Source organism: Vicugna pacos, chromosome 19, assembly GCF_048564905.1.
Source record: "Vicugna pacos chromosome 19, VicPac4, whole genome shotgun sequence".
NCBI lineage: Eukaryota > Metazoa > Chordata > Mammalia > Artiodactyla > Camelidae > Vicugna > Vicugna pacos.
This window is the reverse complement of record NC_133005.1, coordinates 10,396,771-10,413,845: the sequence shown is the minus strand read 5'-3', so window position 1 is coordinate 10,413,845 and position 17,075 is coordinate 10,396,771. Positions and strand designations below refer to the sequence as shown.

Below are 17,075 nucleotides of genomic sequence, written 5' to 3'. Positions count from 1 at the left end.
TCAGCGTCCCCGGCTCCTCCGAGCTCCGTCTCCTCATCCGCAGAGCCGAGTTTCTCATCCGTGTCTACTTAGTAGGGTTGCTGAGAATCACACGTGATGCTTCAGGTGTGACTTGTGGTTGTCTCTGTGATTGGCATATAGTTAATATTTGATAGAAACACTTGTTTTTTTAGTATAATTGTAGCACCTAGATTGCAGTGGTTTTTAGTCTGCATTTTTTATAACTTTATTCTTATTTTTAAATATGCACTTATTTTATTTATTTTTTTTGGAGGTACTGGGGACTGAAGCCAGGACATTGTGCATGCTAAGCAGGTGCTCTACAACTGAGTAATACACACCCTCCTTTTCTGCACTTGAAAGTAAATATTGCTATACACAAAATAGCTCTTAAACACCATCATGGGACCTAGTCACTGTATAGACAATTGAACACGTATACTATTTCAATAGGAATAAATGTTTTTGAGACATACATTTCTGAATCTGTTAATGTGCTTAAAAACGATCATAGGTAGTGATAAACACGAATCTTTGATCCAGTACTTCTTAGAGACTGTTTTGCCATCAAGGGAAATTACATTCTACAGAGAAGGCTAATTGGGTCTCTTTGATATTTAGATGGTTTAGCAGATGATGAAGGCTTTCAAAAGCTGACAGTTTTGTATTTTAAAGTAACTACAAAGTTACCTTCTACAAGTTGTAAGTACTAAGCTTGTGAAGTGCCCAGTAATCCAGGGGGTATGTGTCTGTGTCTGTGTCTGTGTCTGTGTGAACGTTGGTGTGTGTGATTTCAGGAAGGTAGAAAGAAATTCCATATAGACTTCTGATACCTTTCTCCTCCTTTTCAAGGTGTTGACATATATTTACACTAATAAATTGATATTCAGTTGTCATTTGGCATATTGGGAATAAGACTTTCTCATACTTGTTTCAGAAGGATTAGGGAGCATGAGCTTAGGAAATGGGAGGAGATAGAGACAGGGAGGTTCTTTAAACTTTGGGCAGAATTAGAAACAGTAACTTTTCTCTTTTCTTCTAAAGCAAACTGGCACTGAATTGTAACATACTATTACTCAGAATTGCTTTTCTGATCAGATACATGTACCTCAGATTTTTAAATGCAACATGAATGATGAAATGTGTTTTAGCAGTTATTTTTAAAAGTAGTCTCTTTTCAAGTAAAAGACTATAGCCTGTTCTTTCTTCCAGCGGTACAAGAAATTCTCATTGTTCTGTTGAAATGATCTATGTGCTTACTTTCTTTTTTTTTTCTTTAAGTGCTTTTTTCATTGTGGTTTGAATGAATGTTTAAAATTTCTGGATTTTGATCTTTAGAACATGCTGATTTCTCAGAACTGTTAAAAACCTGATTGTTCACTGCTCCATGTTTGGTGGGACACCCTATTGATTTCTGTTGTCTCTTAAAGAGTGAAATTCTTCCTCTAGCCTGCAGATCATTAAGTGAATGGTTTGCAGTGTGCCTTTAAAATTCTTTGTATGCATTGAGCATGTTTGTCCAGTGAATTTTAAATTGACTCATTGTAATGACTTTGATTTGATTCTGTGTCTTTTGCTCCTCTCCACAAGAATTTGAATTCTCTGTTGCATTTTGTATACGTGTTCTTAACAGGGGAAGAAATTTTGCATTTTTTACAGAGGTGGGTTTTCCTATCCCCTCTGAATGCCTTCTAAAATTGATACAATAAAAATCAGTTATTGCAGTGCATAATTATTTCATAAATTATTTTTTGGTATAATCAGAAACAATGACCAAGAATGATAATAAAAAATACGAAAACCTTCCTTCCTTTGAAGAATAGAAATCAGGTAGTCAGGCTCCCGCATGCTTTGTTCCTGACACACTTACTCTCATGTCATTGTGTATCATGATTCGGAGATGGTATTGTTTCAGGTTTATAGATTTTTGTTTTAACATTTGTGTTGAATTCTTTCTCCAGGCTGATGTTTCCTGTTGGGTTTGTGGAAAGAGTAGAAGGGAAAAAAATACTTTGTTTTGTTTTCAGGAGGCCTGAGTTGATGGGAAAAGAGTTGAGGGTGGGCTGAGGAAAAGAGTGACACTCCCTCTCCTCCTGGCTGAAATTGATAAACAAAGAAATCAATTAAGTGTATCGATATTTGACCAAAAGAAGTTAGCGAGCCCAAACTGGCTAGAAATGCACAATGGAAATTACTGAATTCAGCTTCAGAATGAGGTGCTTTACCAAGTAGAAGCAGCTTAGAGCAATCAGAAAATCAGTAATATGATGAGATATAAATGGAATATTATAGCTTTTATTGCTGAAACTTTTCTACGTTAAGTTGTGTAGAGCTAAAATTAAGTTTCAATCACCAGGAGTTAAGAGAGTGAGTGGTACTGTAGGATCGTTATTCACGGATGTGCCTAGACCCTGCTAGAGTGGCTGAAGATGGCAGGAAAAGACCCACATCCAGGATTTTCATCCTAGGGTGTCCTCCATAATGGTTCCATTTGGAAGCAGATGATTGGGTTAACAAATTGTAACACACCCCAGTCGCCTCCGAATTTTAAGAAGAAAAAATATGCTTTGATACTGCTTTACAAGCAAGTTCCTGTGCATCCTCACTCCAGACTCCTTGCCGTAAAAAGCAGACAATGCTTTGCTTGTGTAGTTGAGGTTTTAGATAGCACTCTGCTGGTTGTAAAGCAAGGACCGAGACCCTCAGCTATAAACGCTGGGCTTGTGTGTTGTTAGATAGTGTATTATCCCCAAAACAAGGACCTGGCTGGACTGGTGGTCTGCTTTTTAATGAACATATCTAAAAATGTATCTTGTTCCCCTCACCCCATGACTTCCCTAAACATACACTAATCCTTTGTACTCATTGTGTATTCTACAATCTCTGCCTCATCCTGTCTTTCCCGAATTTCCTCCTTACTATCTCACAACTGTTAACGAAGTTTTCCTTTGATTATACACAATAAATATGGGAGCATTTGAGAGGCTCATGGAGATGGCTCCCTACTCCCTCTCGATTTCTTGACTTTTTCCACAGAGTCTTGAATAATCATTCCGTGTCGGTAAGACTTCTGCCAGCCAGAACCCACAGTTCCAGGTGAGAAGGATGCAGGCTTTATCTCTCCTACCGGAGGCAAAGACAGAAGAGAATTGAGATATGCTCCCCCGTGATCCCTTCCTGCCCCAGGTCTACTGCAGTTCACCTGCAGCCTTCTGGCCTCTGCTCAGAGGGCCTCTGTCCCAGGACTGACCTCAGCATTTTCTTCCCTTGTCAATATTTCCTGTGCCTTTCAGAACTTGGTCTCTTCCCTGCAATTCAAACCTGGCAGATGTGATGGTGGTCAGCGTGCTGGTGGGCAGTCCTTTGGGGAACCCCAGGAGCCATGCTGATTCTCCTGAGTCTCTCAATCGGGGTTACAGTACAGTCGAGCACCGAAGGAAGCCCATTCTCGAGATGTCAACAGAGCATTTCATCACTTTCATTTTATTTTTCAATTTTTGGTGGAGAAATTATTTGTAGCAAACTGTTCCAGATATTCACCGCCTGCTTTCCTCATCACCATTCCTTGTTGTCTCTGGTGCTAGTTTTATAAACCAGGTTTCTTCTCTGGTCATTTCTGGCAGCTGGGCTTGCCGAATCCTTGATCTGTATTTGAAACAGAATGCTTCCTCGTGATGTCAAGGTGATTCTCCTATTTCTGAATATTTCGTGTACACTCAGCAACTGTTTCAAGTGAAATGCTCTTGTCCAATTTCGGTTAACTCACATTTGCTGATCTCCTGCTTTCATGCTGAGAGCAGTTTCTTTTTCCTCTAATAAAAGTTAGCAATTTGCATTTACTATGGAAGATACTGGCCCAAGGTCCTTTTGTTCTTAAGAGTTTTAATACAATTCACCCATTAAAATGTACATCGGTTTTTACTCTATGCCCAGAATTGTGCATCCCATTCAATCTTAGAATATTTTCATCCCCCCAACAGGAAGCCCTGTATGCATAAACAGACATTCCCATCTTCCCCATCCTCCCCCAGCCCCAAGGAGCCACTTTTCTCTCTGTGGATTTGCCTGTGCTGGACATTTCATGTAAATCGAGTCACTTCATATAAGTGGAAACGTCTATTGTGACTGACTTCTTTCACACTGAGTAACGTTTTCAATATTTGCTCATGTTGTGGCCTTAGTCACTATTCTATGCTATGCTATTGCTGAATAACATTCCACTCTATGGCTGGGCCCCACTGTTTACCCATTCATCAGGTGATACGCATTTGGGTTGTTTCTGTTTTTGGCTGTGATGAGTAATGTCGCCGTGAACACTCATGTGGTATTATTTATGTGGATATTTGTTTTCAGTTCTCTTTCGTGTGTGCCCAGAGAGCAGAATTGCTGGGTAAGTCAGAAACGAAATGTTCAACTCTCTGAGGCCCTGCCAGGCTGTTTTCCAAAGTGGCCACGCTGTGTTACATCCTCACCAGCAAGGGCTGCGTGCTCCGCTTCCTCTGTGTCCTCTTTAGTGCTTGTTACGCTTTTTTTTTTTATTATACCCTATTGTAGTGAGTGTGAAGCGGTTTCTCCTAGTGGTTTTGACTTGATTTCCCTTACAGCTAATGCTATTGAACATCATTACATTGTGCTTTATGGACATTTGTATATTTTCCTTGAAAAATACCTTTTCAGATACTTTATTAACCTTTTAATTGAGTTGCCTTTTTATTGTTGAGTTGTAGGGTATTTTTTTTTCTTCATTTTGAGATACAAATTCCTTACCAGATAAGTGATTTGAAAAAATTTTCTCCTCTGTGTTGTTGTTTCACTTTCTGGATGGTGCCCTTTGAAGCAAAGTTTTAAATTTTGATGAACTGCAATTTGTCTCTGTTTTCTTTGTTTCTTGTGCTTTTGGGGTATTATTTAAACTCTGAGGTATTTTATTTAAGCTTTTATATATAAAATAACAGAATTCTTAGGACTGTTATAGGAGATGGGTGCAGTTGTTGTCCCCAGTCTATGGATAGGAGACTGAGATGCAGAAAATTTCACTGAAATATCAGTGTCACATCTACCTAGTGCTGTGGGATTTCAGACCCTCATGTTTGTCCCCAGCATTTGTGATCTTCACCACCATGCTCCACTACTGCCTGGAATCGTTAATGAAAATGACTTTCATTTTTTGATTTCTTGTTAGTTTGTTTTCTCATTGGGGACCTCATCTCCTTATTTTCCTTTCGGATATCAGTGTAGATTTATTTTAGGTCTCATGTAGGCAGAAGCATTGCTATCAGTTAACTTCTTTATTACTCACTCTCCAGTGATGATTGTTGCTAGTTGACCTAACCAAGTCATGCTTAAGTCTTTCCTGCTAATGACACTAAAAACAGTCATGACTTATAGAATGCTCAAAGAAAGTACTTGATTGATTTTATTTTGCTACCCAATCAAACCAATCAAGTAAAAACCCCAGTGTTGACACAGACTATAAGCCCTCCAGAATAGGATCACTGTCTTCCTTCTGTTTCATTTATTTGGTCACAGTGTCTGGATAGTGACTTGCTGTCCAGCAGTTTTGTGAGGATACGGTGCTCGTGAATCATTGTAAGGACAGAATTTTGACAACAGACTGTGTTGTTCATTTCACAAGGGAAAAGATAATATAGAAATACTGCTCAGATCTATATTAAAATTAAGCTTGGAATTTTGAGAAGAATTCAAGAAACCATACAAAGCTCTTTTTCACTAATTTTAGATCTATCTTAGACACATATGGTTACATAGCAGAGTAAGTTACCAAGTACATTTGACAATAGGAGTGTAATATTGATTATTTGTTTTAGTTGAAATATTCTACCTGGGATAAAGTAATCAGTGCCCATAAATGAACAAATATGTTTGTATTTCTATGCAACATGGGAGCAGAGTTCATGTTTCTATATAATATGTATGACTGTGTGTTTTAATCTGTCTGTCAGTGTTTTTATAGTTTTTCAGCAATGTTGTAACTTCAGAATTCTTCTAACATATTCACTCCCGATACTACTGCAGTTTGTACTGTGTATCCTATCTTATGCATGGGATTCCACTGTCCCCTCTGTGAGGAATTTCCTCTCCTATTGAGCTAGTAGCAGAGTTAAAGGAACAGTGATTTCAAGGCCTTTGCTCTCCACGTGTTCGCAGTTTCCTGTCAATCACGATTTTCTCTTTCTTGTGTTTTCATTGTGCAATTAGAATTTTTGAAAATAATTATTAATATGTTTCACCAGTCTCCCTAGAAATTTGATGTGTTTGTGCTTTTCAGTTTTCAATTTATGAAAATTGTAAATGCAGACTTGTTTTTAAGTAGTCCTTTTTCACTAGATATTTGTTTACCTCTTTATAGTTAAAATAAATTTTCCCCAATGAATGAATCGGTGTGCATGTTTTAAAAGATACCTTAGTTTTTATTTTTCTTATTCTAACAGGTATTTTCGTTGTACAGAATTTAGAAAATAAGGATAAACACAATAATAACTTAAAAATGGCCTCTAATCTCACTTGGAGATACAGTTCTAATGTTTGAAATTGAGAATTACAAGTCCTCTCACTTTGTTCTACTCTTTCAAGTACGTTTTGGTTACTGAGACCCTCGAATTCCCATATGAATTGTAGCAGAAGCTAGTCAGTTATTGCTGAGGAGCCCGCTGGGATTGTGATCGAGACCACGTTGTATGTGTGCTTCACTCTAGGGAGCACTGCCATCCCAAGAATATTGTCATGTTATCCAGGAATTTGCGTGGTTTGTCTTTCCAGGTATTTAGGTCTTCTTTAATTTATTTCAGCAATGTGTATGGTTTACATAGTATTATTTTACTTTAATTTTTGCCTTTATACTGAGGACAAGTGTGCAAGGTACCAGGATTAGAAGTGTATTATAGCTCCACAACTTGCTGCCACCATGGACGCTGCGGTCTCTCTTTGCCCTTTGTAAAATCTCGCACAAAATAGGACCTAAGTAACTCTCTCTTGAAAGAATGATTATATGATTGCTGGATGATGCTTGAGAGTCCTTGTGATGATGTCTTTTTCCCAGACTTTCCCCTCTTCTTAAATATGCCCTTTCTCTTCCTTTCCTCCAGCCTGGGTTTCAGCCTGCCTGTGGCATTGATTTTCCTTGTCTGTGGACTCTTCCTTTCACTAGTTCATGATAATGTTACATGTCGGCTGTGGAAACTTGCTAGATGTCAAGAAAGAGCAAATCCATTGCATGCTAGTATTTTTAGAGTGTGTTATTGAATTATCAATTGAAATTAAATCAGGCTGACCCATTGAGCCATCCCCTGAGCTCTTTTCGCCTTCCTACAGGTGATACTGCTCTCGTTGCTGCATGTGCCCTTCCCCCAGACTTAGTTTTGGAGTTGAGTAAATCACCATCACTGGAGCCCTCTCTTTAAAAGATGAAGAGAACATTTGCTCCTTCTCCCTGCTTGGGGACTTGGATGAGATGAGGTAACAGATAAAGAATGGAGCCCCACCTCATTCTGACCACTGCTCTTTCCATTCATTTCTCCAGGGGAAGAGTACAATTCAAAAATATAAAGATTGTGAGCTAATGAAATATACAAGACAACCGATCATTTATTAAATACCCTTTCATGCCAGAAACAAATGTATTATTCACACAAAGAGCACGTAAAGTACGGTAGTACTGTGGTTACAAACGTGGGCCGAGTTCGAGTCCTGCTCTGGAGTGACAAGTCCTGTGAGATGGAGTACTTGTAGGTCGGCTTAGCCTCTCCCGGACTTTTTTTCTGTCCTGCAGAGACAGGGCTCGCTAGTCATCCCTCCCCAGTAGAGGTGCTGTGGGTTGTAAATGATGCGCGTGGGCAGGCCAAGCACAGCTGCTCGTTCCTCGTAAGTGCAGGATAGCACAGCTTTTGCGGTTACGACTTTATGATCACACCGTGTAGACTCTCAGTGCTCCAAAGGGATGTCTTGCGGATTGGAGATGGGATTCTCACTTCTGTAAATACCCAAAGATTGTGTTATTGAGCCTTGCTGATATAAATCTATTCTTTAGAAAGTACATAATGTAGATATATTTTTCAAACATGCATGCTTTTTTTCTTTTATTATTTTTACTTCTACCCTCTCATCACGTGGTGTGACTTTTGATGGAATCCATGAAACAGTCCTAAGCCACCTGCCTCTTCACACTTCTTGGTGATGGCTTTCTTCCTTGACTAGAAGAGGGTTTTGCATAGGAAATTTTGTTTGCTCCCCTTCTCTTGGAGTCTCCCTGTTTGTCTGCCCATCTCTCACCTGTCCATCTGTCCATTTCTATACCCACTCATTCTTCTGACTTGTTCCAAGAAGCACTTAAGGCAGCTTACAGAAGAACAGATACCAAATAAACAGGTGAGAAAATGGGGCCAAGTTCACAAATTGAGGCTCGGAGTTGAGCCTGTGTGAGAGTTGCAGGCGTGAGACACACGCCTCTGCCTTGTGACTTATAAGATAGACAGCATCAATGTGCCTGAGGCTCCCAGCACACACAGGGAAGCAGGGTTTGTGGGAGATGCTCACTGGCTGTGAAATAAATAAGTGGCTTAGGAGAAGCCCAGCCTTTCCAACTACTAAGACTTAGGAGAATATTTTGAGTGTCTTCCAAAATCTGAGTATTGCATCTTTTCTTTTTCAGAGTTTTATGTATAGTTGGTTAACATTCTATAACTGGAAATTTCTCCAAAACTGCTGCCCACGTGAGTCCCATGACTCGGGAATGGGGTGGTTCTGCTCATTGACGGGTGTTGGCCAGAAACGGAAAATGACAGCCTCAAAGGAGCCTGGGATTAAGCAGTTATGTTTTGTTAGTGCTTTAGATTTCAGAAAATGCTTTTACCGTTTCTCTCCATCTGAGGAAGCAGCGTGCACTCTTCCCAGCATCAGGAGCTCAGGGTCTCGGGATGGTGGGGGCTGACTGCACTGCCGTAAAGACAGCTGAGCTAGTCACTGCATGTGTGGTGCTTTCACGTAGTGCATTTCATGTTTTTTAAAAGGTTTCAACAGGTGGTTAATTAACTGAGTTAATTAACATTTAATAAATATGAGGCTTTTTTGAAAAGACAGTTATAGGCAGAATATAAGTTGTGAACACTTTAAAAATGGCTTCATTACTGAAATTTCAGTAAGGAAGATTCAGTTTATCTTATTTCCGCCTCTCTTTAAAAGTAACAAAGAAACAAGACAGAAAAAGCAGAGGATTATTTCTGTTCTTCCTCTCGGCTTGCAGGTGCCCTCACCTCCAGTGGCATCCATCCAGACACCAGCACTGACACTGGCCGTGCTCAGAAATGCCTCAGCCCTGAAGACACAACTGACAAATAGAAGGGAGCCGCGGCCTGTTACAGTGGGTGCTCTCACTTTGTGGGTCCTTATGTAACTGCGTGGTGTTATTCAGGATCGCCCTTTCTACACTGTGTGACGGTGCTGCGGTGTCTCCTAGTTATTTGTTTCTGTAACTACTCATGTATTTTTTCCAATGTGTGGTACTAGACATCTAAAAATGCATTTTTCAGATGAAAAATAATGTGTATTTAATATAAAAGTCTGAAAAAAGGGTCAAAAGGGTCTATCCTGGTCCCAGTACTCAGAGATAATAATTAACACTTTAACATCTATTTTCTGTTCTTTTCATCAGTGTGTATCAGCTCTGTCATAAAAACCAGCGAGCACTGTGTGCCTGTTTACTGTGTGGAGACCTCCATTTTCCATTCGGCTTATTACACATTTTTCTACAATATTCTATCTCCCCTGACATGATTTTTAATGACCAGTATAGTATTCTGTTTTGTGGAGGCATCGTCCATTTTACTTTGTACTTAAGTAAACTTTTAAATTCCAAGTATACTTAATTGAAATTCTGAAAAGAGAACTGTGGTGGTACCGAAAGTCCCCACTTCCCTTCCCCATTTTTCCTGAGAGTAAAAGCTGCTGACAATGTGGAGTATATATTTCATGACCTTTATGCCTTTGTCATATATATATACACACATACATACACGTATATGAGAAATCTATGTATATGTGTGTGTATATATGCTTTATTGAAAAATAAGGCCATACTATATGTTTTCTGTAGCTTGGTTTATTCACTAACGTATATATCATAGACGTCCTCCCCCTCTAGACTCACCCGGTCCTTTCAGATAGAGTAAAGGGGTCTCCTGATGTGCAGGTTTGGTCTCTTGTGTAACGACACCTTTCGTGGGAGAGTACTGTGGACAAGGCCTTGGACCATGCTGAAACGCTGCAACTTTAGTGCCCACAGCTCTCCGTGATTTAACGCATCATTGTCTTGATGGTGAACACTTAAGTTTTCTCCATTTTCCACTGTCAGAAAGGGTGTTTGACTGGCATCCTTCTTGTACAAACATTCCTGTGATCTTGTATGAGTATTCCTTTAGCTAATGTTTCTGGAAATTTAGTCCTTGGATGTGACAACTTCATACATCACAGGATGTTTTCAAGTGAATCTTGAAATTCCTTCTCCTGTGGGGAATGAAAAGATGTAGAATAACTTATGTAACCAATTCTCTATCGCTGGATATGATTTCACTTCAGCTTTTCTTCCCACCATTGTAAACAGTGCTGTGTAAATGTTCTGATGAGTACATCTTTTTGAACTGATTTTTTCTAAATGTAACGAATCCTAAAAGTGGAGTTCAGCCTGTGTGCACACACGTTTTTCAGAGCTTACATATCCATTGACATGTCATCCTCCAAAAGATCGCTCACAGTTTGTTGTCTCAAAGATGGACACTAGCTATAATATCTTTTAAACATATTTGCCAATATGACGAGCAAAATGATTTTCATTATTTTAGTTTGCACTTGATGACCAGTGAGATTTTGAGCATTTTTCACTCATTAGGCATCTGACTTTTAAAAAGTGAATGATCTCTTTTGTCCTTTGCAAACATTTAAGTGGGGGAGCTTCTTGCTGCTTTGTGACAGCTCAATGTATATTATGAACATTAACCCCTTGTCTTCATCAACATGTATCAGAGAGCTTTTACTTGTCATTTCTTGCCTTTCATTTTGTTCAGTAGGTTCATTATTGTTGTGGCCCAAAATAATCTTAAGATAGTAAATGTCTTCTTTTTGGGTTTTATTCTTAGAAATGCTTTCTTATAATGGTATAAATTTCTTCTGTAGGTTTTTTTAATCTCTAAGATGGAGATGATAATAGTACTTGTTACAGTGAGGAGAAGCTGAATTGATATGAGCAAAGAGTTGTATTTGCTCTTATTAGTACTTTCTAATATTTACATCACTTTCTGTAATTTTTCTTGCGGTCATTTTGAATGGAATAGAATTTGTTTTTTCCAGGTATTCTCTGATTGTAACAAGACAATTATTAAATTCATACTTTGCTTTTTAATTTGAAATCCCACCTGTAAAAAATACTTATGTACACTAGAGTCTCTTTTTGAGCTCATGATTTATTTCTGTCAATCTTACTTTCTTACTCTAGCACTATATCTTACATATTGTAAAAATTTATTTAATATATTACAGTGCGAATTTTTTGATTCTTTTTTCGATCCCTAAATTTCTTGGCTTGTATTATGACCTTATTATTCCTGAAGAATTCTAATATAATTTTTTCAAGTTAAAAAAAAACGGATAAGTGTTGTCATGGGATTTTTTAGTAATTTTGAATTATCTTTAGGAGAACGTACATCTTTAAAACTGCTTTCCTCGATACAATATGTTGATGTCTCTACTTTCACACTTCTTACTTTACCCCTCAGTACAGTCCTGTACTTCCTCCATATACAACATGGGCATTGTTTTTGAGTTTATTCCAGATTATTGTTGATGTTTTTGTTAATTTTTTAAGTGAGAAATTTTTGCTATTATATTTTTTAACTGTTAAAACTGACACCTAGGAAGGCAGATTCGGTTTGTAAATACTCACTTTGTAACTTCTCATTTAAAATTGTAAGTATTAAGTACTTGTTACAGAATCCTTTCTTTTCTGTTTTTAAAAATTTGTTTCCAAGATTCTCAAAATGGTCATAGCTAAGTAGTATAGGTGGGGAGACAGATGGAGAGAGGTAGTGTGGCTCATGTACAAACTGTGAGCACTTTCATGGCTGCCTTTATGCTGGAAAAGCTGATAAACAGTCCAGCTTAAACCAGGGTGGCTTTGTATGCACTTGAAATCCAGCTTTCCTGCCTGTATGGTGAAGCCTGGTAGGCGTTGCAGGTAGATGATCAAGGTCGAATGGAGGTTATTGGCTGCACAGAGCACTGTGTCTGAGAACTGGAGACCATCGCCATGGGAAATGCTTGGTGCCAGGAACAATGCAGAGGAGCTGGGGACCCTGTGTGTTAAGGATTTTCCAGCCCTCGGAGTGGGAAGATCAGACTCTGCATTCAGATCTGAGTTTGAATTCATCCTCTTTAGTTTACTTGTCCTCTGACTTTTGTCAAGCTATATACCGTCTTTCACTTCCTGTTTTCTTGTCTCTCAAATTAGGAGAATTACAGCCTGCTGCTAGAGTGTTTGATCAGGTTAAATAATTTGTGTCTATAAGATGCCACGTACAGTCACAAGCTCAGTGAGAAATGGGCAGTCTCCTGTTCTTCTGCAGCTCAGTGCTTGACAAGCCATGGGGGAAAGCCAGTCCCTAATTTGTGTGTGATGCAAGTAGGAACAAAAATAACGTCTTGCCTTTCCCTAGCAGTACTCTTACAGCTTTGCTTCATTTACTTCTTTCCTCCTTTCCTTTCCCCTTTCCCATCCTCCACCAAAAGAGCCTCTCAGAAAAGTAGATTCAAATTACTTTAAAGGTTGGCTCATCCTCATGAAATGATAGTATCATAAAAAAAACTGTGCACATCACAGAATATATTTTATTTGATTTACACACACATATGTGCATGCAAACACACACACACACAAAATCAGTCTACCTCCCACTTGCAGAGGGAGAAGGCCCACTTTTTCTGAGTTTTCATTCACAGAGAGTGAGAACAATGTCTCTTACACAGACTTTCACCAGGCTTTGTGCATGGTGTTTTTAATTGAATTTCTGTTTGTGGCCATAGATATAGTCTCCTAATAGAAGAGAGAAAGTGGAGACATAGACATTCCGCTGAGATATTGGTGTCATCATATTTTAGTTGTAAAGGACTTAAGACAGCATAGAGTCGCAACATTTTATGGGTGAGAATCCATGATGTTGTAACTTGGACAAGAACCTGGGTCTTCTGCCATCTTGTCCACGTGGGTGAAGAGGCAACTGGGCAGGGGATAGTAGGGATCCTTCCTGCTTCACTTCCATGTTCTTGCTAGTTTTCATTTCAGCTGCCTTTAGTTTATGTTCATGAGGCCACTCATGGGAAGGTCACTCTGTCCTGATAGATTGAGTTTCTTATCAGCGAAAAGCTCTGGACCCACTCATATTTCCCAGAGTTTTCTGCTGACCTGCTGACACTTTATATAATTGAGACCTAAGACACTACTGAATATAAAATCCTTATTGTTATCGTTTCCCCTCGAGTTCCATAGGAATGGGGTGCTGTCTCAGGCTGTCTAAAGCCAGATCTGAACAAAGATAGGGTGATGGGCTGTGCTGCTGGACCTACACAGTCGAAGGGGATTTCCACCTTAGCTTTATAATCAGGCAGATTAGTTCAAATCTTGCCTTTACCAATTATTATCTTTGTGTCTTGGGGGAGAAACTGTACTTTTTTGTGTCCAAATTTGTTTATCTGTAAATAAGTTCAGTATTTATTTTAAGGTTTCTGTTTTAGAATTGAATGAGCTAATTCCTTCATTTATACCTAAAATAATGATCCTATGGTTCTATGCTGGTGCCTTGGTAGTTGATTACTAAGGGAATTGGCAGTGAGAATGGGGGTGGGGGACCCCTGGATAATAGAGCTTATATTCCAGGATATGCTTGTAAAACACTGGATGTGCAGTGGATTTTTAGTAAATATCTACTCCTTTCCTAATCTGCATTGATTGTTTATATATCTTTATACAAATATATGAACAATTTTTATTTCAATTTAAATATTTTTGTAGTATTTACATTATGTAGCTATAAAAAATACGTGAAATAAAATGATTTGACTTTTATTTTCTTTTCAATAAGCAAAACAAAATAAAATAGAACAGAAAAAAGTTTTGAGGGAGTAGAAATAATTTTATTTCTGTGGAATCAATTCCGTATAATAGGTTTTTTGTCGTGTTGTTAAACAGCATATAAAATTGATAGGTTGTGACATAGTTGAAATGAGGAAACAGTGGAGACATACTACCTCTAATGCAGTCATTTTGTTACCAAGTCCAAACTCGTTCTGCTTGCTGCAGGACAGGCCAATAAATGGGGAGATGAGATGTTGGAGTAAGGAATAGTGACTTTATTTGAAAATCTGGCAGACCCAGAAAATGGCATATTGATATCCAGTAGAACTCTCTTCCCCAAAGCAGAATTCAGTCTCCTTTTCTACTAAAAAGCGGCGGGGATGTGTTTGGTTGTTGCAAACTTCTCGCTGTACGAATTGTTTGTCCTTGGAATCCTTTGTTCCTGCAGCTGTCCATGTGGGTCAAATTAAGGTGCCCCCGTAAAACCTCCAAATAAAAGAAAGGTTATTATCTATTTTGCAACTTGCCATCTGTACATAAGTGTAGAAGAGCTAATATCCTTAAAGATCAGAGCCCGGAGAATAGGCTGTCCTGGATATTTCAGGCTAAAGGCAACTTTTTTTACAAAAGGTGCAGAGATAGCAAGTCGGAGCCTAGAAAACAAGGTACAGGTTTAAAGCCAAACGAACACATCTAACATGGAGTGAAATTTGTTCTTTTCTATTACAATTTCTTTTTCTAACTCATAAATAATTTTAGTAAGAAACATTAGAAATTTTTTTTATTTTTGCTTCTTAATAACGGATTACAACTACACTTTAGTGAGCAGGGATGCTGTGCGTGCCTTGGGGTCACAGCAAACTCTTGTTGGGGGTGGTCGACCCTGCAACATACCTGATGTCCCGTGAGTGTTGGTGAGGGTCCCCCTAACCAGGGGCTCTCTTCAGGAACCACCATATGGGCATTGACCTCTGGAGACCTCTTTTTCAGCTGCAGGAAATTTTTTCAGATTTTGTGATGGAAAAATCACTCCAGCTGCAGATAATCAGGGAATAAAGGAAGAGGAAAAGGGCTTGAAGTAGAGTAGAAGAGAAGGGCAGAAGATCAGGGAACCTGGGGGCTTGGCAGCGGGGCCTCGGGAGAGAGAGGAGCAGAGGTGTGGAGGGTCCCGGCTACGGAACCAGCTCCTGCAACTTTCCCCGCACCCAAGCCACACAGCTTTTAATTGGGCCCAGGACTCCCTCCTGTCTGGATGTCACCCTGGCCAGAACTTTGAGAATCGAAGCTAAGGGGTGGTCAACACTCACCTAGGGGGTCACTGAGGACTTTGCTCAAGTCCACATTGACTTTTCCAGTCATGTGCCTTCACCTGTTCTTTATCTCAGGATCTGAGAAGCAGGAGCAAGGAACTCATGGAGAGATCCAGGAAGATATCTGACTGTGTTAAGAGACGACAGTCACAGTGACACGTGGAGCGAAGACACTTGCAGTAAAGTAAAATAACTTCACAACTATTGCATCAGAGCTGCAAGTGTGAGAGAGCCTAAGCCTGTCTCAGAGTGCAGGGGACAAGAGAAAAGGAATGGTAAAATTACCACTGACATTTGAAATTTTGTTAGAAAGAATGCTACCGTTAATTGTATCACTTGAATGTATGCAGGTGTTTTTCTATGAGCATTCATAGGTTCACAAAACCCCACCAGCCACTCTTGCTCCCATCTGGTGTGGGCTTTCTCAAGCACAGTGCCCTTCCTGCTTGGGTGGGCCACGCTGCTGGTCCTCGCCTGGGGCCGGACTGCTACAGGACACTGAGTCCCCGAGGCACGACCTGGGATACATGACAGGAACATCTCTGCTCTTGGCTGAGGGCCTCCGTTTCCCCCTGCAGTGTAAGAATGCCGGTGACTCAGTTAGAAGCATGCATCCAAGCCATCCTTCCGTGTCATCACCATCTAGAAGCGGTGCCTGAATATTCTGAATTTCTGCAGAATGTTGTTTACAATCACCTTAAACAAGTGAGTGTGTGTCCTCTTTCAAGTGGAGGAATTACTGCCGTTTTCCTGGAACTTACTCACCACTAGTCCATCTGATTTTTCTGTGCTAGGATTCAGTATAGCCTGCTAATAACTCTGCAGTCAGATCTTGAAACCCTGATGAAGAGGATTATTTATTTTCTTTCCTTATATGATAGTATTTTACTTTCAAAATTCTAAGTTTTCTGTTCTTGGAGGAATTTTTTGGGGGTTTGGAGAAACAACTTTGCTCTTACCATCTTTGTGACCTGTTGCTATATGCGTCTCACCTGTCTTCTGTCACTTGTGAGGCGGTTCCATTTGTGACCCTGTCCGGGTTATTCATGTTATAAAACATAAAATCTGTAAAAGTACAGAACCCTTTTACTCCGAAGACATTCCACAAATACTCCTTTAATCTGTGTGTGGTTTTAACAACACACAAACATTAGAACATATACTTGCAGGTTGCCAGTGCAAAATCCCCAAATCAATTGTCTAGCTCAACATCTAAAATCTTTCTTATCTACCTTGGATATGCATGGATAAGTGAAGCAGTTTGCTAAGAACTCAAGACCAGGTTTAGGATACAGGCTGATGTAGCTCAGCAGGTCCTCCCAAGCTGATGCTCTGCCAGAGAGTGGGGTTGAGGGGAGAGGGCGTGCCCTGCCCTCCATGAGCTGACAGTTTCATGGCAAACACCTTCACCAGGTGAAGAAATTGGAGTTTCTTCTATGAACAGTGGGTCTGAAAAGAGCCCAAAAAGCGTGGGAGTGACACAATCCCATTTGTCTCAAGTAGGGGAGAGTGGCTGCGGGGCCACTTGGGAGACTCGTGAGTCCAGGTGGGCAGTGTTGGTGGCTTCCACTTGAGCGGTAGGATAGTGGGTAAAAGCGAACAGATTGAAGGCATGTTTAGATGGTAAAAAG

General features: G+C 39.7%; 1 protein-coding gene across 7 annotated transcripts in view; it reads left to right on the top strand.

Annotated features, from left to right (window-relative positions):
• Positions 1–17,075, top strand: part of LOC140687212 (uncharacterized) — an 80,821-nt gene that overhangs the window by 47,201 nt on the left and 16,545 nt on the right. For 2 of the 7 annotated variants that reach the window (XR_012061381.1, XM_072943527.1), the window contains one exon: positions 9,260–9,376. The exons of 1 other annotated variant lie outside the window; for it this stretch is intronic. Coding sequence is in view for 1 of the 6 variants with exons in the window: in XM_072943527.1 (XP_072799628.1) it covers positions 9,260–9,376 (117 nt within the window). In the remaining 5 variants the exon portion in view is untranslated. Of the gene's footprint in view, positions 1–6,594; positions 6,639–6,705; positions 6,781–7,332; positions 7,477–8,668; positions 8,730–9,259; positions 9,394–17,075 lie in introns of those variants that run through there. 4 more of the 7 variants (XR_012061378.1, XR_012061379.1, XR_012061380.1 and 1 more) reach the window with 4 other exon arrangements.